Below are 24,099 nucleotides of genomic sequence, written 5' to 3'. Positions count from 1 at the left end.
TAAAAAAGCAGTCCCAATCACCGTAATATGGAACAACCGGTATCACTACTCCGTTCCTTCTTTCCCAGCATGAGAACTGGGTGACGCCGTATTTTGTTCTCGCACCTCGGCCTCCATCGATGGGACGATAACGCGTTTTCCATCGGCTTCTTTTCTCTCCGCGCCTGTGGTCCATTATATCTCGACAACAAAGCTCTGCATATCAACATTTCTCAGCGGGGGTCGTCCTCTGGGACGACGGCAATCAGACACTTCTGTCCTAATAAGGAGTATTATCGCCCAAACAACAGGGGTCCTGAAAGGCAAAACAAGATTTCTGTCACACCAAAGGGAATTGGTATTACCGGTGTGTTCCTCTCTGTGGAGTGGAAAGTGTTTGGCTCTGTGTGTGTGTGTGTCGACAGGTGAGGAGGCGTCTTTTAGGGGGGGGGGGGATCACCTGAAGCGCATCAATAAAGAAGATAAAACTCTCAGTTTGACGAACTCACCAGAACTTGACGTACTGGTTCAGACCGAGGAGGGAGAGAGGAACGAACAACAGTAAGTTCATGTTTCAAATTATATCGTTTAAAAAAGACTAAGTGAACTAAATTGGTCCCTCTGGGCTGTCAATCATTAATCGTTAATGATTGGGTATAGCGATGATTTTGTGCCGCAATAACAGGTTGGGTTTGAAGTGTGATGAGTTTAATGTTAGATTAAATACCTCAGAGCAAATCAGTGGATTTCAACCTAATTACAGTCGGTTGTGTTATCTATACTTCCTGTTACTTTTGGATTATTCTGCCTTTATAACAATGATTTCTTCTGTGTAATAATTAAAGAGATTTACGATGAAGTTTTAATTTCTTTAACAGCCGCTGTGCAGATGACTCAGAGCAAAATAAGCATTGATTTGTAGATTTGTAGGCCAAGCGTCGTCTGTACATATCGATTCTTGGCTACTTTAAAACATTCAATCGACCTTTAAATGAATTATTCCCACGTTAAGACGTTTTCTTTTACACGTCTGTGAAATGCTGTTGAACCAGAGGCCTGCAGATCATTAAATTCTAGGAGTGGAAATGTCTGCTCTCAAGTTATTTATAGTTAAATTGGGCTAAAAGTGGATAAAGACTCTACAATCGTACACGTTTCTAAAAAAAAAAAACTTGCCACTCGGGGTCACGTTTCCCGAACGGAAAACTGTGAGAGATTGCATGTGTTTGCTTTGGTTTGAGTTGCATTACATTAACCCCACTGACTGAAAACTGAAAACTATCAGTATTTATCTTCTTCCCGCAAGATGGTTCTATTACCACTTTTGTTCCTGTTGGGGTGGCAGTTCCTCTGCGGCCGCGGGCAGTTCCAGTCCACCGCCATTGAGCTGCTGACAAAGGCCGCACGTAAGCCAGCACCTCCCATCCCTCTCCTCCAGCACTGATCACGTATATATCGGGGGCCGCGAATGCATCGCGATCCAAAACAATGCATCTCTCTCTCCCTTCTCACTTTTCCCATCTCTCGCCTCCTCCCAGTCGAGTGGGAGGGGCCTCTGCCGTGCGGCCAGTGGGACTGCAACTGCGCCTTCCAGCACCAGCGCGGCTGCTGCTGTGCAGCCAATCAGATGTTCGAGTTGGAGGACGACTGCTTCGGGAGGATTCATAACCTGTGGCACGACGTCACGTCACTGAAATACAAAGCGGAAATGCTCACAGGTGAGCGCGGTGCACACACACACACACACACACACACCGATTTGGACCAACGCACGGCAGCGATGCACACAAGAAAAGTGCAATAAATCTCTCTCTCTCTCTCTCTCTCTCTCCTAATCTCAGATTACAGCCACATTGCCTTCAAAGCCACCATGGATCCAAGTAATAGCAACAGAATATTTGGAGCCTCTCTGCCTTGCTTTGGTCCTTTCAATACCAATGTGCCGATCCCCTACTCCATCGTCAGTCTTAACGATGGCAATGCATATAACCCTTCATTGGGTAGGAAACACACACACACACACACACACACACACACACACACACACACACGCACATTTGATGAAAGCTTTGACCATTTCAAGTGCCACTAACTCCTCCCCTCCCTCTCCAGGTGTCTTCACGGCTCCTTGCTCCGGTGTTTTCGTCTTCTCCTTCACCGTCTACTCATATGTGGGGGAGAAAGAGCTCCTCTACTATAAAGTAACCAGATCGGCGTCGCAATTAATCTCCAAACACATTACCGGCAGGTTGATTGTGTGTGTTTTTTCTCGTGTTTCTGCAGGTCCTGCTGATGAAGAACAGAGTGGTGGCGGTCAGCGCGTGGGAGAACAACCGGGAGGACTTTGAAGACAACGCCAATCAAGTAAGAAACGAGGAAGAAAAAAAACGAGAGCGAAGTTCCCGAGCCGAGGGATCCCCCGACGGTCACATTTGAGTCGGTCCTTTAATGGCTCCACGAAACACGACATCGCTGTCTACTCTTTCAGGTGGTGGTGCTGAAGCTGCAGCGAGGCGATCAGGTCTACGTTGAGCTGATATCCGGGAGGAAGCTCTGCAAACACCTGCAGTACAACATCTTCACCGGCTACATGCTGTACCCCATCGCGGACGAGCACGGGTATTAAACCTGCAGACTCCCGGACCCTTAAAACAATATTAATAAAAAACAAATCCTCCCTCAACTGCTGATTCATGAAAACAAAGTAGAGCTCTTTGCCCCCCCCCCCCCCCCCCCCCCCCCACCCCCACCACCACCACCAGTGACCCCTCGCATTTGGATTCACACTCTTTTTATTTTTGCATAGTATATAAACAGAAAGTTGTGATATATTTGAACATACGAGCATGCGTGTGACATCGTTTTCTTTTTATTTGGAGATAATAAAAAGTTAATTTGACAGGTGATGTGACTTTAATATATGGTGTGTATTTCAGCTTGCCACACACACACACATTGACATACACATAGACCATTCATGGAAATAGCAGTCAGAGGCATATGGATATGATCTTGGATCATAAACGGTGCTGGAGTCTGACCTGAGCACAACACTGTAAACAAGTGCCTTTAATGGAAGCTTATTACAAATTAATATGAGCCACAGTGAGGCCTGTAAATTCCTTCAGTTGAATAAATAGGTGACGTAAGGAGCTGCACACGGAGCTCTTTACACATACCGGTCATTCCTGGACTCCTATGAAGCAGGAAGCCGCCGGCCCGATGCTGCTTTAAAGGAATGGTGCACACTTTTGGTTAAATATAACGGCCTATTTGCCTTCTCGAGTTGAGACGAGATAATCGATACCTGTCCGTTAATTACGCAGCTCCAGCCGGGCGAGGTTTAAGATGAGCTGGGAGGTGTGTTGCGTAACCTTTCGAGAGAGAGAGAGAAGCAGGTTCACTGTTTCCCAAAACCTGAGAGATGAAGCGTTCACTCACTGGATGTCTGCAGAGGATCAGAGGGCTTAAGGAAGTATGCATGACATCAATAACAGTAATGCTTTCATGATAACAATAAAGCGCTTTTTTCATATATACAACACTGCTCAAAATTGCTGGATGTGCAATATTGTGGTGGGGGGGGGGTGGGGGGGTGGGGTATTTGGGGGCTTTTCACAATAATGCGAAAATTCATTTTGAATTGTTTTCCACCCTCCGTTATCTACGATCCCAGGAGAGCCGAAGGGCTGTTGGCTGACTGGGAAAAGGTACACTGGAAAAACGTTTTACTGGGAGAGATTACAGTAAATTACTGGCAGTAATTGAGCTATTTAAGCTACCGACAATGAGACATGTCTGTGACCAAAGTGGTGGACTAAAAAGATCAATATTTCAGCATAAATGTGCAATATAAAGTATTGCGTTCCTAGTTTTACTTCAACTATATACTTGAGCTCAATCTGCAACGGTGCATTATGTAAATATATAATATAATATACACAACTACAGCATAAAAAGCAACTACATAAAGTGGAAACACTACCCAGGGATCTGCATATCATGCAGAAGCTGAAATATTCTTTAATAATGTTCAATTTGGTGTTTTAAATATTTTTTGCACTTAAAAGCATCACTTAAAAACGAAAGTGGGTACAACACACGCAGTAATTGCTGCGCACAAACACACATCTGGCTCGGGTCTCTAGTTACAGCTGATTGCTGCAGGACTTAATGAGACGACCACAGCCACTAAAAACTAAAAGAAATGTTTTCCTCGTGCTCACGAGAGACGAATTTTGTGATATCGACCGCGTTGTTTTTCTCAATATCACAAAGGAATGACACTGAATATCAAGCAGATGTTCCCCATTTACTTTGTAAAGAAGAAGGCTTGTTTTTATGTGTGTAGTAAACAGAACGTGTGTGTGTGTGTGTGTGTGTGTGTGTGTGTGTGTGTGTGTGTGTGTGTGTGTGTGTGTGTGTGTGTGTGTGTGTGTGTGAGTATACATATGGGTTTGTCATCTTGAGTGTGATCCATCTAACTTCTGACTTTCCGCTGTGGGAGTGAAGCTGACGTCTCACACCTCTGACGTGCTGCCAACGAGTGACCGCAATGGAACGGAAAAGTGATGGAAATGTCACACACACACACATACGCACACACACACACACACACACACACGCACACTGGGTGCAGCTACTGTGGATGCCAGGACTTACATGGAGCTATCTGGCCTAAAATTATGGTGACTCTTGTTACTCCTCTTCTGCACTTCTTCTTCTCTCCTTCCTCGCCTCCTCCTTCCTTCCCCCAATGTGGAACCAAAGAGTCATTTTTTTTTTACATAGTTCCCTTCCCTGCATCTTCACGCTCCCTCCCTAGTTTCCTCAAGGCCCATCTCTTCCCGCACCGCCTCCACTCCTCCTTCTCCATCAGCCCGTCGTCCTCTCTCTCTCTCTCTCTCCCTCTCTCCCTCTCTCCCCTCTCGGACGGGGAGGGATGTGGTGAAAGTATTTCGGAGCATTCCTGCCGACCGAACCGAAGGCCGCCTGGCTGCTGCCTCCGCTCTACAAGGAGCAGCTCTACCCAAATAAGGCTGGACTTTCTGACTCGACGTAAGCGGACAGACAGGGAGCAGGGAGCTGCTGAAAGGCCATGCCCTTTTAAGGATGAAGTTTCCTCTTTTTTTTCTCCTTCTCTTCCTCCTTCCTATTCTCACTCCTCCCTCTCTCCCTCCCTCACTCTAGGTAGAATAGTGAAGTCATCTTTCCATCATCTGTTCCTTTTAAGCCGGCATTTTTGAGAGGGAGGTTCCTTGCGCCGCATATACAAACACTCAGTCTGCACTAGGAGCCAGCAGAGATCTGACCTATTCCTTCACACAGTGAGTATACTTTCCTTTTACTCCTCCGTGGACAGGACGAAGCTCCCCAACTGGGGTTTTGGGTACATTTTAGTCGGGCATCGCTTTGTAGACCTCTCAGTCAAGAGTTTTGAGGCCTTTCTAGCTTCCTATATATAAAAAAAAAAAAATGATGTTCTTTATCTTCTGTGTTTGAATTTAGAAATTGTCGTCATTTTCAAAATAAGAGCAATGTAATCATCCAAATGTCCAGGGAGAGGTCCGCATGTAAATACACTGTGGGGTGCATCGAGAAAGATTTGAATAATAGCTATCACACATGTGTGCATATCATATCTGCTTTGGAGTTTGCTAAAATCCTAACATTTAATCCTCTCTGGGTCGATCGAGTATTTTTCACTTTTCAAAACAATCATCTGTTTTATACATGGAGCCTGATTCTTTCCACTCTAACCTAATTGTGGGTTTTTTATGTTTTCACCTCGTTGAATTGACCCTCCTTAATATGATTCAGGTGTTGAAAAGGGTTGTATTGTCCATGTGTCGTGAGAGGACAAGGCCATGACAGTGTGGCATATCTCTGTAAGTGCCCACACTTGTATTTGCATAAGCGAATAATAAACATGCCATACATGGGCTTTTTTTTCTTCTTCTTTTTCTTTTTACGCCTGTAAGGCAACGATGAAGAGTAACAACACTTGCCAAAAAAAAACGAGCACAGACTAGCACAGGGTCCGGCCCTGAAAACTGTGACACACGGGGTATAATTAAGAAATGAATTATAATAAGCAAATTATCGACCACAAAAGGAGAGGCGAAATAGGTCGAACGGACAGGACGGGAGGAGCCTGTACTGACGTATGTGTGGATGTCGTGTTGTAAACAAACAAGGTTTAGAAACCAGAAAGGCATGCAGGGTGCCAATTAAGGGACAATTAAGGGACACACCTGGGCCAGGTAACCCTGATTACACTGAATCAGGTCTGCAGACGGAAAGCACAAGCAGAGATACCATCCTCCAAACTTCCATTGAAATTTAAAGCGTGGGCAGTGTCTAAAAAGCCTTTCGACTACTGCAGAGTGAGTACAAATCAAAAAAAATAAAATACGCACAGCAGCTATATGAAGTTTGTCAGAAGGAGAATCAGAAACCGTGGAGGGGCTTGGCTGCAAAAACGCTCTCGTTAAAAAACTAAATAATCTGGCACATCTGAGCAAAGCAGCAGATTCTGTGCGGCCGACACACAAAACCACGACCTTGTAACAAAAGAGGATGGAGAGAAAGAGAGAGAAAGAGAGAGGGAGAGGGAGAGGACGCCTTTTATCTGTTTTACAACCTCCCGACCTCAATGGGATGCAATTATTTCAGTGGCGGTTAATAAGTCCAAGTCCAGTTTATACGTGCCAAGTCATTATGTGGTGGTTAGGCCATTAGGAGGCGAGGAGGCGAGGAGGCGAGGGGGCGAGGGGGCGAGGAGGCGAGGCCGCATGACGCCATGTCCTCTCAAGCTGTTGCCACCATGGAGAAACAGGGCGAAACACAACTGAGGGGATGAAGTCATGTGGGCTGCAGCACATTAGGACTTTAAATAAAGTGTCATTACAGACTTTCCTTTTCAGGTCATTACTTTTATTTAATTGCTCAATCACTTATTATTGAATTGTGTAAATGTTCCTTGGAAACATTTGATGCTCTAACTTGCCTCTAATGTTATAATTACTTATTGGAAAATTGGTCACAAAAGGCTTCAGTAGTTCTCATCATTTTTCTTTCTTTTTTTTTAAATAGCGAAAGGAGTCATTGTGTAGTCCAGGGTTCTTAAATTAATCCTTTTAGGCCCTGGGTTCTTCTAGGAACCCGTTCACATTTTAAATAAAGTTCCTCCAGAAGCTGCAAGCTGAAGAAAAGTGCCAGCTGGAACCCACTGTGGGGGTCAGAGGTTAAAGGTTTACTTGGAGAACCTTCTGTCATGTTAGCTTAAGTTAACTGGACATTTGAGTAATCTAATTATATTTAAAGGTTTTTTTTAAAGGCACTTTTTTAGTTTTTTAATGGTGTAATTTAAAACTACAATATTCATACTAGACGGTAATTTTTTTCCCTCCATTTTAAATCTTTTCCATCTTTTTTCACTTTTTAAAATTTTTTTTTTAATCCAGTGTTTTTTTTAATTCACAGCACTAAAGTTATCCAGAAATAGCCAGACAGCACAGGAGCTTGTTTCGCAGATAATTGAGAGTTATTGGACCCGGGCCGCATCCCAAGGATAACAACAGGTCCCTGGATACACATAAATACCAGAAATGGAGACCAGACCCTGACGAACTTACTTAACCTCCCTTTAAAATATTATGTGACGGTTGTCATGCATGCAGGCTAATACTGGATGCGAGGGAGGAATAGTGCTTCTCTTCTCACGAGACATTAGAAGGCAGCGAGTTCACGTGGGGAACATAATCTTCTATTTCTTTCCCGTGTGTGTGTGTGTGTGTGTGTGTGTGTGTGTGTGTGTGTGTGTGTGTGTGTGTGTGTGTGTGTGTGTGTGTGTGTGTGTGTGTGTGTGTGTGTGTGTGTGTGTGTGTGTGTGTGTGTGTGTGTGTGTGTGTGTGTGTGTGTGTGTGAAGAATGAAACCCAGACACAAGATGAAATATGGAATCTGAACTTGTGGTTTGTGTGCAAGTGAGCGTGATTCCCCGGCATGTGTGTTTGGGTTCTTGTGGCCTGGGAAAAGCACCGCAGGGTGTTTGCACGAGGTCGGCGGTGAAAAGCGAATCCATTGATGCCGTCGGCTATGCAGACGCTAATGTGCAGTAGATCTACATGGAGCGGGTATACGAGGGCTTTTGTTTAGCATTACCGCAAGGTCAAAAATTAAATCCATGCATTCAAAGTGGTGCTTTTACTTACTGAAAGGAAATCGGACTCTCGTTAAATAATTTCCGGGTTCCAGCCGTTTTAGAGAAAAAGCTCTAATAACTTTACTGCAGTTTACGTTGCATGTCTAGAAAAAGTTAGCGGCTAGCAGGTGAACACATGTTAGCATTTAGCGGCCAAATGGACGGATGTTGGAATGGTAAACGACGTCACCCCACTGGTTTGTGCTCTGCCGGTAGGAAGTTAATGAGTTTGTTGTTTTGGCCGACGCCATCTTGTTTTTTTTAAACCATAAGCGCCAAGCGAGGGAGGAGCTAAGTACAACCGAATGCTACATTTTACATTTTTAGCCCATCAGAAAAGGTACAGATTATAAAAGAGTTTTAAAGCTGGAAGACGAAAAACGTTGAAAACTCTTTTTTGTTGTTGTCTGTGCACAGAGCCCCCTGCTGGCTATTAGAAAGAATGCACATTTCAGGCACTTTAACTTTGCAGACCCCGACGACGTGTTCGGGGTACATTATTAAGTTGGAAATATAGACAACTTCATGCTATATCAATGTTAAAGGTGGGCATATGCCAAATCTTTTGTATCTAGTTTTAAGGATTCATTCGCATGCCCTCGGATCAGATGAAGAATGGTATGAAGAGGAGGAAGGGAAATATAAAGGATTGAGGATGAAAGGAACTCGCGTGTTGGCTTAAGTTTGTATTTTGTCAATATTATGAGCCAGATTTACTTAAAATATATAAAGACTTTCGTCACTCCGGTCTTGGCCCGTCTTTGACATTCTGAATACTGGAAAAATCCTGTGACCAGAGCACACAAGTGTTTCCAATTGTTTATAAACTAAATTGTATTGTTGCCCCCGGTGACCACATTTCCCGTCCCATTCCAGAGATGACAGACGTCCTCCAGCTCAACTCGTGGGTTTTAACCTTTTTTTCTTTTTAACATTTTAACTTTGAACCTCCTCAGGAACAGGAAGTTGATACGACCTGACATCAAGATGGCAACAAAGGTTGGGTGTTGCAGACGGCACGTTGATATGTTTTTTTTTTTTTGTTGCACTTGGCTGTCGGCCCAAAAGGCAATACAGAGGCATAATGAAGTTCTGGCAATGATGTGTGCGTTTACACCAGGAGAGCGAGCTATGCGAATGCTGATTCATAGAGCTCCCATTGTACACCACTTGGCCTCGGACAAAGGTCCGGATGAGGCTAACTGGTGTGCTTTGGGAGACGCGACGCTGTTAACGCCACCGTTCTGGGGAAAGGGGTTCAAATGAAGTGCTGAGCATATACGCTTGTGTTCACGCTTTTGACTTGCATGAGTGTACTGAGTGTGTATAAGGAGTATCCAGGTGTGTTTGTGAGTGAATATGCTTTCAATCTACATTTCATGCATGTTGGTGCATACAGGCTCCATCCAAATGTCACTGCAATGTGAATGTTAGATGTTTGTGTCACCTTTTTATTTTGGTGCAGAGAGTATACCGATGACAACATATAGATGTTATAAAACTTACTATATGTTGTCATCGGTATACTCTCTGCTTTGAATTCTCGAGATGGCAGATAAGGTTGATTCCAGTGAAGATCCTCGTTACTTTTTTCCAGAGACGATTTTAGTTTCTTTGTGACCCTTTTTTTTGACCTCTCCTCTTCATTTCATTGCATCGGCCATTCCTCCGCCTCGCCGTCTCAGGGAGTCGGCATGGCTAACAAAGGTCCCGCCTTCGGCATGAGCCGGCACGTTCAGGATAAGATCGACAGCAAGTACGACGCCGAGCTGGAGCTGATCCTGGTGGAGTGGATCAGCCGTCAGTGCGGCGCCGGTGTGTCAAAGCCGGAGGCCGGAAAAATGGGCTTCCAGGCCTGGCTGAAAGACGGATGTGTGAGTGCAACGCCCTTCTTCGATTACTTCTTTTTTTTTTTTTCAGACGCTATATCAAAAAAGCTGGTGTCAAAATACATCTTCAATTTCCTAAATCAGCTCGTGAATTCACCACGACGTTTAAATCTGGTGAAGAAAGTGGGATTGAATCTTTTTACAAACACAACTTGAGGAAAGTCACAAGTTGCTGCACGGCTACTTCGTCAGTAGAGTTTAAATATCTCCTTTTCGCTATGAGATGATACAACTTTCTCAAACTGTGTTGATTGTTGTTAATTGTTGTTAATGTTATTGTGTATTGTTGCACCACCCGCCATGACAAATTCCTTGTATGTGAAAATAAAAGGTTCTGATTCCGATTCTGAACTGAATTAAAAAGGAACAATAACTCTAAATCAAATTTGTAATGGCGGAATGTAAATTTAGCTAAATATTTTTAAACTTATTTCTTTTAAAATGCACAAAGTCAATACAAATAAAGAAAAACGAAGCATTAAATCTAATTAAATGCAACAAAAACTGAAGTTCGATGCAAGACGAACCTCAAATCAAGCACATTTTTTTAATTTAGTTGATTTGATGTTTTAAAATCCACATTTTAATCTTCCTCGATTCCCGTCCCTCCGTCTGGTCTCCCCTCAGGTCCTGAGTGAACTGATCAACAGTCTGTTCACCGCGGAGAAACCGGTGAAGAAGATCCAGAGCTCGACCGCAGCCTTCAAACAGATGGAGCAGATCTCCCAGTTCCTCAACGCCTCGGAGAAGTACGGCGTCACCAAGACCGACATGTTCCAGACCGTGGACCTTTGGGAAGGTGAGGGAGGCGTTCACGGTCCACTTTGATTTGGAATAAGTCGATATGGACGGAAAGATCATAACGTGAGTGATGCTGGAGATGATAATCCTTGCTGTGTGTGTGTGTGTGTGTGTGTGTGTGTGGGGGCAGGTAAGGACCTGGCGGCGGTGCAGAGGACCCTGTCAGCTCTGGGCAGCTTGGCCTTCACTAAGGACGAAGGCACGTACAACGGAGACCCCAACTGGTTCTTCAAGTGAGTCCAACGCAAGAAAATGTCCGCCGCTCCATCTCCTCCCATTGCGGATAAGTGAGTTTAAAAAAAAACAACAACAAAAAACAGTTTAATTAAAAAAAAAAATGCTGTGTTGCAGGAAATCCCAGGAGAACAAGCGGGACTTCAGCGACGACCAGATGAAGGCGGGCAAAAATGTGATTGGTCTACAGATGGGGTCAAATAAGGGAGCCTCCCAGGAGGGCATGAGCTACGGAAGATCCCGACAGATCCTGTAAAAACCACTGAGCCCCAGATACCCCCGAAACCTCTTCAGCCCCCTAAAAGCCTTCTTAGAGCCTGTAAACGTCCCCCCCCTCCTCCTCCTCCTCCCATACTTCCCAGTCTTGACACTTGCCCCCTCTATGTTTACGCTTGCACTGGTGCTCATCATGCTTTGTCCTTCCCACTGCAGGAAGGACCAGTACAACGTTTGTAGTCTTAATAAGTGGGGGAAAAAAAAAAGTAAAAAGTGACCATGAAAATGACCTGGAGGTAGAAACCAAGATGACAATGCGCCATAACTGACCACCGTCTCATCTCTGATGCAAAGTAAAATAAATGTCTGAATTTTCGGCATTTGCTTCCTAGATTTTTATTTTTTATTTTGTAATATTGGCTCTGGATTCTGTGTTTACGTAACTTACAGAAGAGATATACTTTCCAGACTTGAGTGGTGACCCATCCCCCCGCGGCGCACCATTACACCCCTAAACATTTACAATTATGTTCTTTTTTTTTTTTTTCTGTCTTCCACACACCACGATGCTTCGCCTGCTGTATCAGCGCCAATATTTTTGTACATTGTCTTATTAAATAATGACTTTGAAATGCATTTCTGAATTGACTTTGTGATTTTTGGTAATTCAGTTGGACTTTTTCTGGGGAAAATTAAAGACTCATTCAACGGATTTCTTCTTTTACTACCATTAAGTCAAAAGATGTCTATATATAAGTATCTGGACATTATATGAAAACGGTGGACAGAATTGAGAGAAGACCTTAAAAGACAGGAGAATATATATATATATCAAATTTATTGGAGTTGCATTTGTTTTGTATGATGAAAGACGGTATTGTTGATGCCAATACTTTGGTTTGACACAAATGTGCAAATATGATCACGTTCCCATCAACTTCAGTGCTAATTGGCGACTGTTGGCACACTAGGAGGCTCAGATGGTGAATATTGTCAACTTTTAAAGCTTAAAATCAGTGTGTTAGCATTATCAGATGGCCATTTTATTAGTTATTATGCTGGCGATAACATTTAGCTTCAGTAAAGGAGCTGCTTAGCTTGGCTGTATCATATAAGTCGTGTTTTCTTTTAATAAAAACACATTTCATGCTAAAAGCTACAGAAACTTGTTTTTTCCATACATTTATAATAGTGAATAATAGCTTTAAAAACCATATCGACAGTCAAAATCCTCCGTCAAGTCTTTTTTATTATCATTCAGATCACCTGCGACTCGCACAGCAAACCTTTTCCAGACACTCATTCCCATTTAAAAAAATTAGAACTCTTTATTACATTTTTTACAAAAAAAACACTTTGTAGAAATCATTTACACGCTTGATATATTTATCTGTACAGCAGGCACACCGTGTATATATATATTACACTTCATAAAAAAATACATATACAAATCCCACACTTGAAAATCCCACTTCAAGTTTTTATCAGTAGTTGGTTGATAACCCGCATAAAACGACCCCCAAGACGTAAAAAACAAATCAAAATAACACCTCAGAAAACAAATCTAGTTTTTATATATATATATATATATATATATATATATATATATATATATATATATATATATATATATATATATATAAATAAAAAAGTATTCTTGGAGCCTCGTATTCGAGGACACTTTTTCATGGAAGACCTTTCATATAACAAAAGCACTCTGCAGATTTGTACCTTCCCGCAGTGCAAATCGCCCTTTTTACCTTTTTGGTTTAAAGACCCACAGGTGTTGGTCAAGTACATCCCACCAATCGGTGAGCTCAGTTCTTCTCAGTGTATAAATCTAGACGCAGACATTAAACTCAGGCCGGACCCTCACTTTGACCCCGACCCCCCCCGGCCTGGTGCTATGTCGCCAGCCGCTCCCCATTCAAAAGCGGCGCTTTGGCGTCGGAGTCCAACACCGCCTGCAGCTCCACCCCAGAGTCGTGCTGCTGCTCCTCCTCCTCCTCCTCATCCCCCACTTCCTCCTCCAACAACGCGTCCTCCACTCCTCTCCCTCGGCGCCCTCCCCTGGCCCGGTGACCTCCCCGTCTCCTGCGCAGGCAGAGGAGGCCCCTGAGGTCCAGGTGGGCCAGTGTGACCTCCAGTGTGTAGTACAGGGACCAGAAAAGAGCAAAGCAGCCCAGCAACAGCAGGAACTGGGAGGAAGGGGGTGGGGGTGGGGTGGAGGAGAACAAAGGAGACGTAGACGAGGTAAACCACAAGAAAGTGAAAGTTAATTTGATCTGTTGACGTTTTTTAGTATTTCAGCTGGGGTGTTTATGGGACTAATTTGCATGTTTGCTAAATAGGTAAACAAATGCACATCACCTCTTCTTCAACGGTGTCAAATTTCACATTCACTTGCTGAATGATTGTTATTGTTTTCCACCACAAATGGTAACTGGCGGGCAGGACTTCCTGCTAGCCCGGCGTTGCCTCCCTTCGTTTAATCAGATCTAATAATTATGTGTTGGGTTCAGGCTTCACACGAGAGGTTATTGCTATAAATGTCTGAGGTTTAGGATCTGTTGATCGTCAAGAAATGCGTCAGTTCTTGTGAAGACACGTTTGTTTAATACCTCCATTCTGCATAGAGCAACAGTTTGGTCTTTTTTTAATGACCTTGAAATGGATCTATCCTTTTAATAGTGATTTAAAAAAAAAAAAAGGGGGTTGTTCCGATATTCAACATATAAGAGAAGACAGAAAGTTTGAAGCGAGACAGAGGAGACAGAGGGACAAGGTAAACAGTGAGCTGTTTACCTTGAGGTTGTTGGAGGTGAAGGGGCGGACGATCTCTGGAGGGATGTCCAGGCCTGGGGGGCAGGGCAGAGAGAAGCTGCTGTCCAGGTACCTGCCGCTCATAGCCTCCTCCACCAGCCTGTCGATCGAGACGCAGCCAATCAACACGCAGAACGCCGAGACAGTCGCGATCGCAGGTTTTTTTCGGGGGGTGGGGTGGGGGGGAAACACGGCATTTGAATGTCTTACCTCCGCCTGTCCTGGACCTCGCTGGCGGTCATGGAGGAGCCGTACAGGGTCAGCTGCCACTGCTTCAACACCCCCGTTGCGGCACACTGCGCGAGTGTCGACTCTTCTACGGGAGCGGGGGGAGAGAGGCGTCAGGTGAGCGCACACAAGGGTCACAAGGGGGGGGGGGGGGGGGGGGGGGAGCGACATGAGCAACGGCGGCACGTGCAAGGAGGCCGCAATTTCCCCCGCGGCTGGGAGAAAGAGACATTTCCCTGCGCCGGTGTCAGTGCGTGAGCTTACTGTCGTCGGTCATCTTGAGGGTGTACTGGCCTTCTGCCCTCTCTCCCCAGCAGCGCACGGTGGAGAAGGTCCAGTCCTGGTAGCCCGACGGGTCTCTATGAGCAGAAACAGACAGAGAGACAGAGAGAGAGAGAGAGAGAGAGAGAGAGAGAGAGAGAGAGAGAGAGAGAGAGAGGGAGAGAGGGAGAGAGAGAGAGAGGGAGAGAGAGAGAGAGAGAGAGAGAGAGAGAGAGAGAGAGAGAGAGAGAGAGAGAGAGAGAGAGAGAGAGAGAGAGAGGGAGAGAGAGAGAGAGAGAGAGAGACTGCGTAATCAGACTGCAGCCCAAAAAAAAACAACCACATTTTCCTTTTTGTTTTCTTTGTACCTGTCGATGGCGCGACGCGCCCCGATGACCGATGTCATCCCGCCGGGGCAGACCAGCACAATCTGCACGCTGCCGCGGCAAGGGTGGGTGATCGTCACGGTGACGGCGGCGTGCTCCAGTGTCTCCATTCCAGATTGTCTGAGGTCGTCGGCAGAGACTGAGGGCGAGGAGGGAGGGGAGGGAGCAGCTTAGTGTACATGGGAACATCTGACACGGACTGCATTGGAACAAATAAAAATGTAAACACTCGCGCGTATCTGTTACGCAATCACGTTGAGTAATTTAGCAAGGTTCATGCAGGGGTCACGAGTGAAAAGTCATAGAATGCCATAGAATGAAAAGTATGATGGACAACCTGTGGGCATGGTTTTTATATCACTTCCCTCAAGATATGGTCATTTAAAAAGTAATTAAATGCGTTCTAAGACCTGCAGATACGCTGTGTCAGCATTCAGACTGCTGCTGTACTAAGAGAAAAATTAAATTAAATTACATTATAACAATTGTTATTCACACACACAGTTTTCCACATAATTTGTACTTTTTACATTTCAAATATGGTAATAGTAGAACTTAATTTGTTACATTTATCTTATTTTTACACGACTACGTTGTGTAAAACATAAATTAATGTCGGCTTGTTAATGTACACATGTGATAGTATTACATGGACCACTTTAATAAGACATTTTACATACAAATTACATCTAAAATGGTAACAGGGGGAAAACAAGCCGAAAAACATAGTTGCGTATTTGGAGAAATAGCGATAAAAATAATAATTAAAAAAATAGAAATCTCAATCTTCCATCGGACTCTCGGTCTTTCTTCTACCCTTTCTCTCTTTGAAATATCAGTCGGCGTTCCCTCCCTCTCTTTAAGTGAGCTCTCAGACCATGTAGGGACGCACACATCCTCGGGGCGGGGAGGGGCGCAAAGAGACTAGGGAGCGAGGGAGCGAGGGAGCGAGGGAGCGAGGGAGCGTAAACAGAGGTGAGGAATGAAAGTGTCAGGGGACAGATGTAGCGAAAGGGGGGGGCAAGTGGAGGAGAGGCACCGAGAGAGGCGAGGAAAGTGGAGCTGTGGAGGAGATGAAATAGAGGTAGAAAAGAGAAAAGAATTCAAATGCATTATTTAAAAGTCATGAATTCAATATGATTTCCCACAATATGCACACGTCTGGCAGTTTTGCACTTTCAGCTTGACTTTTCATCCGGATTTCTTTTTAAAGAAAGACGAGATCCACTGGGTGAACACCTGAAGGACCTGAGAGATGAGAGGATGGAGACGTGGAAATGTGTGGGAGGACCGCATGCTTCAGGGTGTTTACATGAAAACGCATTTATGTCCCCAGTTCAACACCTTTTGGGGGTCGAGTATCCAAAGTGTTGTTGCCTCAAATACCTTAAAAACAAGACGTATGAACAAATATGTATACGTAGACATTGAGTTCTCACCGACTGTACCTGTACATTTATTTTTTTTGTATTATTTACCGACTTTTCCCTTGAATCCCATTCTTTATTTCACCGACGAGCTTAACCGGGCGTGACCATCGGTACACGCACTCGAACGCGACTGCCGCAAACAACGTTGTGACACCGACGCACGCCGTGAGGACGTAAACCGCGGGGGACGCGACCGGTTTTCCCCGCCCTTGAGGACAAATGAGCCGGTGAGTCACATAAACACAAACACACACACACACATAAACAACAACAAACACTGCAGACTAGCGACAGGCAAGTAATGCAAGTGACCCGTCAGACGGACTGAACGGAGGAGTTAAAATAGTCGTTTTTTTCCTGAAACCTTTTGGAATTAAGTACGGAGTCTGCTCTGTAACTGTCAGCGATCTTGTACATACACACACACACACACACACACACACACACACACTGGCTGTGCTCCTGACCACAAGGCCATAAAAGAGGGCAGATGTAGATCTGGTGAGCCTGAAGGAAAAGAGACGAGGGAGCAGGATGTGACCTCATCCCCGTGAGCGTGTTTGACTGATGGCGTCATACGCCACGCCAGGCAGTCGGAGACGAGTTGAGAAGTGCAAAAAAAAATAAAATTAACAAAAAAAGCTACTGAGAGGAGTTGTGAAATACGGAGGCTGAGTGGGAAGGAAGAGGAGGAATCTGGGAAAGCTCTCAGCCCAGTAGTTCACTGTGTACGCAGGAACTCGCAAACAAGAGAACATGACCTAATATGGAGAGGCAGACTGGCCGAGGAGCACACATGGAGGGAGGGAGGGAGTCAATTCAACAAGCAGCTGTTCAGTGCAGAGCTGAGAGAGGAGGCGCAGGCGAGAGTTACCTTTCCAGGTTCGGACCAGCTCGTCCGGATAATTGGGAACGGGCGCTTCCTCCTTTATCACTGAACTCTGATAGGACACGAGAAACGGCACCGACTCCCACACCTGAGAGGGAGGAAGTGTAAAACCACGTTTGTAATTACCTCGACCGGATGACTCATTGAATAAACAAGCGATTAATTGGCGTTAGAGTAGCTGGTGGTTTGCAGCCCTGTGTAAATGCGTGTGCGCGCGTACCTTGGCGGCGTTGACGAGTCTCCATGCGTTGAGCACGCCGAAGCCGTGCTGGTGGCTGTGGTGGAAACCGGCACCGTTCACCCTCCAGTCGGCACTGCTGTCACACTGACGGAACAAATACGACCCTAGTTATGCTCCTCCGGGTCGTATAAGCATCCAGGTGCACGTGTGTTCAGTAAGAACGGACCCTGCAGCCGGCCTACCTTGGTGGCCGTGAAGGTGATGATGTGCTGGACGTCCCTCCAGCTGAGACAGGGACGGACCTGCAGCATGAGGGCCACCATGCCCGCCGCCAGCGGGGCCGCGGCGGACGTGCCGGTGTGGCCCTCGGTACAGCCGGTGCCCCTCTGCATGGACCAGTCCGACGTCACCTGCGGAGGCAGAGACGCAGACGTGGTTCACCGGAGATGCGACCACGGAGACTCGCGAGCCCGGCAGGAGGCCAAACGCAAACTGGCACCGACGCATGCGAGTAAACATCGGCCGCGTGAGTGACTACAACCCCTTCACAGAGTACATCCAACACGAGCTATCCTCGAGCGTGGAGGATTCTCCCCCTAAACTAAACAACGAGCAGACACTGGACTGTATGACGAGGGTGACAAGGCCCCGTGGAGGTCCATGCCAGGACGTAAAGACCAAAAGAACACAATGCATAAATTAAAATGTTAAAATGTATACGCAGGGAAGGTATGCGGACAGTGGTTAACCTAAACAAAAGGATTTATAGACAGGGTTCAAGGGCTGCTTCACGCATTAGTGACAGCCGGTCTGACAGCAGGATCACAGCGATGAGGGCTGAGGAACTCCCAGTCCTCTGTGTTTACATGAGGACGACATGTTTTTTTTCAACTTTAAAGTCATGTTGAATTGAACTGAATTTAATTTAATGGAACTCAATTTAAGGGGCTGCACGGTGGTGTAGTGGCTAACACTGTCGCCTCACAGCGGGTTCGGTTCCCGATCTGGACGGTCCTTTGAGTTTGCACGTTCCCCCTGTGTCAGCGTGGGTTCCCTCCGGGTTCTCCGGCTTCCTCCCACAGTCCAAAGACATGCAGTTTAGGTTAATTGGACTCTAAATTGGCCCCTAGGTGTGAATGGTGGTTTGTCTATATGTGCCCTGCGATAGACCGGCGACTTATCCAGGGTGTACCCCGCCTTAGCCCAATGATGGGATCCACAATCTGGTCAAACATGTTGTGGAGGTCCACATGCTCACAAAAAGCTTTTATGTGTGTTACGGTGGGACCTACAATGCTCCTCAGCGTGCTTCCCCCGCTGCTGAAAGTGACAGCCAGCATGGACGCACACTGTTCAGCATAGAAGGGCATCCTGCCTTGCTCATCAACCGCTCCTGCAACACACACACACACACACACACACACATAATTATTTATGACCCGAAGAACACATGTCCACACCCCAAACACAAGTGAACTCTCAGGCTGGGAGCCTCCCAATCTTACCGATTGTGATGGTGTAGATGGAGTTGGCGTAGCCGTCGTAGTTGCAGTTGTCGTTGTATTGACCTCCGTTGCCGCTGGCGACCACAAAGATGCTGCCGAAGCCTTGTCTGCCTGCGATCACCCCGTGCTGCAGCGCCGCCTGTGGAGGGGAGAAAAATAAATAAATAATGCCGGCGATAAAAGAGGGAAGAATGCGCTTTTCACTTTTACAGTTTCTCTCTAAGCCGTCTCCTCTGCCATTGATCCGTTGCAGCGTACTGCCCCCTGCAGGACAAACTCCCTACTGCACACAAACTGTCTTCCTCTTACCTTGCCCAGGGGATGGGGTCCATCCACGGTGTGTCCGTCATCATCTGGACCCCAACTAGAAAAGACAAGGGTCTAAATCAGAATCCCAGCAAGACGTCTTACAACAACGCGATATATTCTGGCATTAAAACATCATGGCAGCCAAATATTTGGGGATGAATAAAGTATCCATCCATCCATCCATCCGTCTATTTACACTTAAAAGGCATCACAGGATATATCAAACATCATACACAACATTTTACGGTTCATAAAAGCCCCTCTTTTAAGGGATCAGAACCAGAGAGTATCGATTTGGTACCTGCAGCTGTAGATGTCGTTGACCTGGTAGTGCTTGTTGAAGGCGATGGCCTCCAGGCTGTCTGTCAACGGGCCGTCCAGCACTCTGATGCCTGAACAAAAAAAAAAAAAAAAAAAAAAAGAGAGAGAGACAACACACATTTATCCAAAGTCTCCGGTCTCAGTGGTTCTTAGTACTGGGACATTCGCGTTTAGAATTTCCAAACTGGTCTGTACCTGCCACCTTGCTGCCGTAGGCCACCCCCACGGCACAGAAGCTGTTGTTGGGAACGGCTGCGATCTCTCCGGCACACCGCGTCCCGTGGTGGTTGTCGCTGTGGACGTCCGGGTGAGGCATGGGGTCCGGGTCATTGGAGTTCAGGTCGTAACTGCCCTCTGCACTCTGAGAGGGTCGAACAATCAGGAATGGGGGGAGGGGGGGAATTGCTGGCTAGCTTCCAAACAGCTTTATTGTTTTTTAAATCCTCAGCCGTGAGAGCGGGACACACGGTTCATAAGTAACAAGCCACTGATCGTAGGACATTGGAGGTTTTTGACTTACATAGTTGGGGTGGATGTCCTTGTGGGTGTGCTCCACCCCGTCATCTACCACCACCACCGTGACTCCTCGGCCAGTGATGTTGCGCTCCCACAGCCCGGTTACGTTGATGTCCATTCCCTTATTGAGGTGATTGTGCTGCAAGAGAACAAGTGGAGGGAGGGACGGGTAAGGTCGGGTAAAAAAGGAGAGGAAACCTGAAGTGAGGGTTTCCAAAAGTGCAAAAGTAAATAAAAGCATACATTGTCAAACTAGACTAGTTATACATAAAGTGTCATCATTGAAACATAACACAATAAAATCACTAAAGAATATGCTATACGGATTATTTGATAGGTACAATTTTCATTTATTAATTGTATTCTTGACAGCCATTCATTTAATTTCAGGCACACATTTTAAGTAAGCCGGACTTCTAGACAACGAGTGCTTGAGCAAGATGACAACAAAGACACACAATGGTCCAGCTTCTCACCAGGTGCCACTGTTTGGGGTAGTTGGGATCGTTGAAGGCCATCGATCTCTTGGAGCGGCTCAGCACTCTCTCCTGGGAGTGCCACAGGACGTGAGGGTGGGCCGCCAGGACGTCACCGGGCCGGGAACTCCTGCTCCAAATGCCGGCCGCGGATCCGGGCGTGGCAGAGCACAGCAGGTAGTGACCTTCTAGCTGTCCGATCTGGCCGTGGTTCTTCAGCCCAGCCTTCTCTGCAACCTGGGATGGAGACAATCCTGAAGATTAATTAAACTGGGACAATACTTAAACAAAAGTTTAAAAAAAAGTTATATTACCTTGAAGTTTGGTGTGGAGAAAAAGGGATACGAATCAAATGAATAAAAACACACAGTATATTGAATTTAAAAAAAGGCTTAATGACTAAGATAAAGAAAACTACATTTTAAGAGCATTATATAAGAATATCTGTCAAACTTATGTTATGTAGTAGGAAGATGGCAATACCAAACGCATCATTCCCACAAACCATGGACAATTAGTATAGCAAGTTAATTCTGAGGTTATGAAGACGTGAGCTCCAATGAAAAGATCCAAATGTATCGGCTGAGAGTGTTCATGAAGCACTGTACCCTGTTGGCTATCACGTCCAGGTGCACAGAGCTCTGTCCGCCATCTTCTCCCTCACGACGGGGGCCCGAGTGGAGCCGGACGGCCCAGGACTGACCCAGGCCGCAGGGGAGCGACCGCCAGGGCGAGGGAGGAGGGGAGCCGGAGGAGGGGTTCGACGGGGCGACGGGGGGCAGGAGGATCAGGAGCAAGAGGGCGAAGGAGGACAGGAAGAGGAGGAGCAGGAATGTGGGGAAATAGGGCGTTGCCATGGCAACGGAGAGGGTGACACACCGGGTCAACCAGGCGAGCCCTCCTCATCTGTACAGCAACCTGCGAGGGTGGAGAAAAGAAGGACCCCCCTTCCCCTGTTAGTCCTGAGGGCAATGAGAATCGCCGCCTGCGTGCTGCATTCAGAGGCCACTTACTAAATTCACAGCATCGCACTAACTGGACACCGGTTCAGACGGCTGTGGCTGCAGCACATTCGATTAACACTTTGCGGTCACTTCAGTGTTCAATGCACAGACTCCCGTGCAGCGGCTCTAACTGATGAATGCTATTCCATTAGCGACCGTCGGGCTCGGGAAGTTAAATAACCGAACGCAAACCTCGGAGAGTTCAAGTGAGGGCATCTTTTAATTTGCAACGCACCGTATCCTTGATTTGACAGATTAGGTTGGAGAATGCATTCTTGCACACGGCTCTGATCATCTCGCGTCTAGACTACTGTAACTCCCTCCTGGCCGGTCTACCTGTGAATGCCATTCGACCGCTACAGCTCATCCAGAATGCAGCAGCTTGACTGGTCTTCAACCTCCTGAAATGTACCCACACTACTCCGCTCCTCTGCGACCTTCACTGGTTACCGGTGGCCGCCCGCATCCGCTTCAAAACATTGGTGCTTGCGTACCGTGCTGCGAACAGATCGGGTCCGGTCTACATCCAGGACATGGTCTAACCTCACATCCAGGACATGGTCTAACCTCACATCCAGGACATGGTCAAACCATACACCCCAGCTCGTTCAGCTAAACACTCAACAAAGTCACGACTGTTTGCTGTGCTGGCTCCTCATTGGTGGAACGAGCTCCCCATTGACATCAGGACAGCAGAAAGTCTCTACACCTTCCGTCGCAAACTAAAAACACATATTTCGACTATACCTTGAATAGGGAAGGTGGAGCCGTAGTAGCACTTAAATGTCTCTTACTGATAGCACTTTGTAGTTTAACTTTATTGAAGAAATTGTACTTGCTTGATTCTTGTTGTTCTGAGTTTGGACTCATGGTTTAATGCTAAATGACATGTAATGTAATGTACACGTGATTGTTTTTCGGAGAGCAGTCAACAACAAAAAAACACAACACTTTTACCTGCGGCTGGATAAACCTGTTATGGGGGTTGTGTGTTATCGGTCTCTCCCAAGCACAGTGACAAAATAATACCCTAAATACAGATAGTAAACACTCATCAATCAGCGAATTTAATCAACAGATCCATAACACTGAGTTTCACACCACGTTAAATCGTGTTTGTACCAGAGATGTGCTCAAGAATTTCTTAGAAATAAGTCATTCAGCATATATATATATATATATATAAAAGAAAATAATGACTCACCAACCACAAACTGTCAAATAACAAGATTATAATACAGTCATGTAGCTAGATGTCACAACGGTCACCCCAACAGCCAGAGGCTGCAGGAGAATTAAAAAAAAAACAGTCAAGTCACCAACGCCCAAAAGTGCCCTTAACATCCTGGGGCTTAACGCCAAACCGGAATCAAATATTTGGCTATGACCACGTTATAAATGATATACAACACGTGCTCACAGCACACAGATAACATCCGATGGGAGTGATGTATCAACAGATTGCTTCACGCGACGTTTAACATTCACAGCGGCATCTAAGAGTTTAAGTTAAATAAGCTTTCATTTTGTGTGACATATGGTGAAAACCTGTGTGTGAGACAAAACCCGATATCGCTGCTTTTGCTCATAATCATATAATCACACCTTGCTAGCTTCCCGACAGCCTGAGCGAGCTAGCGCTCAAGTTTTTTTTGCTGAGTTTATATTTTTGTTTCGTAGTAACCCCAGAAGGGTCAGCTAGCTAGCTCGCGGAGGTTAACGATGGTCGTTTTTTTCTTTAGAGTCGTGAATTAACTGGAGACACTCAAACGCTACAAAAACAAACCGGTACGAGCTTTAAAAACCAACGGAATAAAGTCATAACTTGGGAGTGTGACTTTAAAAAGCCGAGGCTTTTGTTTGTTGACAGTCGGCTAACGTCTGTGTCACGCGCTAACTAACGTTAACTAACTGGTGATATAACGTAATCTCTGTTAATGCAAGGAAACATTATGATGTCCGTTTTTATTTTAATATTCTTTTACCTTTCCGCCGAACTGCTGTTGCATCTGTTCCTGGTCAAATGTAGGAATAACAATAAGCACGTCATTCTATTTCCGTAACGCAAGAGTGGTTAGCCCCCGAACGTGATACGTCATACGGTCGTTGCGCATGCGTCGTCGAAGGGGCAACCTGATTGGTCAGGAGTCACAGCGAGGCGAACGAGGTACACGCCCACAAATAGTAACAGATGTAGGGGCCCCAGACAAGATATCTTATTTATTACATTTTATTCTGCATATTTTTTAAATGAAAAATAGTTTATTAAACAGTTGAAAAAAGTGGAGTGCAGAAAATGTAACAACCATGTAAAGATGAAAGATTATTATTATGCACACCTCTTAAATTGTTATTGTTGTGGGATCTAGTTGTATATTTAAAACAGTTCTCCAAGGGTCTCAATAATAACAGGAATTACATTTTTAATTGCATTTGTTTTCTCTAA

At 45.6% G+C, this 24,099-nt stretch overlaps 3 protein-coding genes across 4 annotated transcripts; 2 read left to right on the top strand and 1 right to left on the bottom strand.

The window, feature by feature from the left end:
- Positions 1-499: 499 nt before the first annotated feature.
- Positions 500-2,678, top strand: cbln18 (cerebellin 18). The gene is made up of 7 exons (XM_034548882.1): positions 500-540; positions 1,286-1,385; positions 1,518-1,697; positions 1,821-1,979; positions 2,092-2,180; positions 2,263-2,343; positions 2,468-2,678. Exons 2-7 carry the CDS (start codon positions 1,286-1,288, stop codon positions 2,603-2,605), a joined length of 747 nt encoding a protein of 248 aa, XP_034404773.1. The 5' UTR covers positions 500-540; the 3' UTR covers positions 2,606-2,678.
- Positions 2,679-5,170: 2,492 nt separating this feature from the next.
- On the top strand, positions 5,171-11,960 carry tagln (transgelin). 2 transcript variants are annotated; one of them, XM_034548928.1, is made up of 6 exons: positions 5,171-5,306; positions 9,141-9,183; positions 9,870-10,058; positions 10,701-10,872; positions 11,005-11,107; positions 11,226-11,960. In XM_034548928.1, exons 2-6 carry the CDS (start codon positions 9,172-9,174, stop codon positions 11,362-11,364), a joined length of 615 nt encoding a protein of 204 aa, XP_034404819.1. In that variant the 5' UTR covers positions 5,171-5,306; positions 9,141-9,171; the 3' UTR covers positions 11,365-11,960. The 2 variants fall into 2 exon arrangements, with proteins under 2 accessions (XP_034404819.1, XP_034404820.1); XM_034548929.1 differs by lacking the exon at positions 9,141-9,183 and having other exon boundaries at positions 5,176-5,306.
- Positions 11,961-13,092: 1,132 nt separating this feature from the next.
- On the bottom strand, positions 13,093-23,766 carry pcsk7 (proprotein convertase subtilisin/kexin type 7). The gene is made up of 17 exons (XM_034548399.1): positions 23,639-23,766; positions 21,258-21,567; positions 20,650-20,886; positions 20,178-20,312; positions 19,853-20,018; positions 19,638-19,728; positions 19,337-19,391; positions 19,028-19,166; positions 18,815-18,915; positions 17,765-17,932; positions 17,562-17,666; positions 17,327-17,429; positions 15,005-15,161; positions 14,640-14,734; positions 14,358-14,463; positions 14,130-14,247; positions 13,093-13,522 (listed from the first exon to the last, which is right to left on the bottom strand). Exons 2-17 carry the CDS (start codon positions 21,504-21,506, stop codon positions 13,229-13,231), a joined length of 2,319 nt encoding a protein of 772 aa, XP_034404290.1. The 5' UTR covers positions 21,507-21,567; positions 23,639-23,766; the 3' UTR covers positions 13,093-13,228.
- Between the last annotated feature and the right edge of the window lie 333 nt (positions 23,767-24,099).

Source organism: Cyclopterus lumpus, chromosome 13, assembly GCF_009769545.1.
Source record: "Cyclopterus lumpus isolate fCycLum1 chromosome 13, fCycLum1.pri, whole genome shotgun sequence".
Lineage (NCBI taxonomy): Eukaryota > Metazoa > Chordata > Actinopteri > Perciformes > Cyclopteridae > Cyclopterus > Cyclopterus lumpus.
This window is presented reverse-complemented; position numbering and strand designations above follow the sequence as displayed.

Coding starts and splice junctions, on each gene's coding strand:
- cbln18 (XM_034548882.1), top strand. CDS start 1,286: ATGGTTCTATTACCACTTTTGTTCCTGTTGGGGTGGCAGTTCCTCTGC. Junction 1,698..1,820: donor CAAAGCGGAAATGCTCACAG/GTGAGCGCGGTG, acceptor TCCTAATCTCAG/ATTACAGCCACATTGCCTTC. Junction 2,344..2,467: donor TTGAAGACAACGCCAATCAA/GTAAGAAACGAG, acceptor CTACTCTTTCAG/GTGGTGGTGCTGAAGCTGCA.
- pcsk7 (XM_034548399.1), bottom strand. CDS start 21,506: ATGGCAACGCCCTATTTCCCCACATTCCTGCTCCTCCTCTTCCTGTCC. Junction 19,167..19,336: donor GACCCCATCCCCTGGGCAAG/GTAAGAGGAAGA, acceptor TCCCCTCCACAG/GCGGCGCTGCAGCACGGGGT. Junction 13,523..14,129: donor TCACCTCCAACAACCTCAAG/GTAAACAGCTCA, acceptor CCTTCCTCCCAG/TTCCTGCTGTTGCTGGGCTG.
- tagln (XM_034548928.1), top strand. Junction 10,059..10,700: donor CCTGGCTGAAAGACGGATGT/GTGAGTGCAACG, acceptor GTCTCCCCTCAG/GTCCTGAGTGAACTGATCAA. Junction 10,873..11,004: donor GACCGTGGACCTTTGGGAAG/GTGAGGGAGGCG, acceptor GTGTGGGGGCAG/GTAAGGACCTGGCGGCGGTG.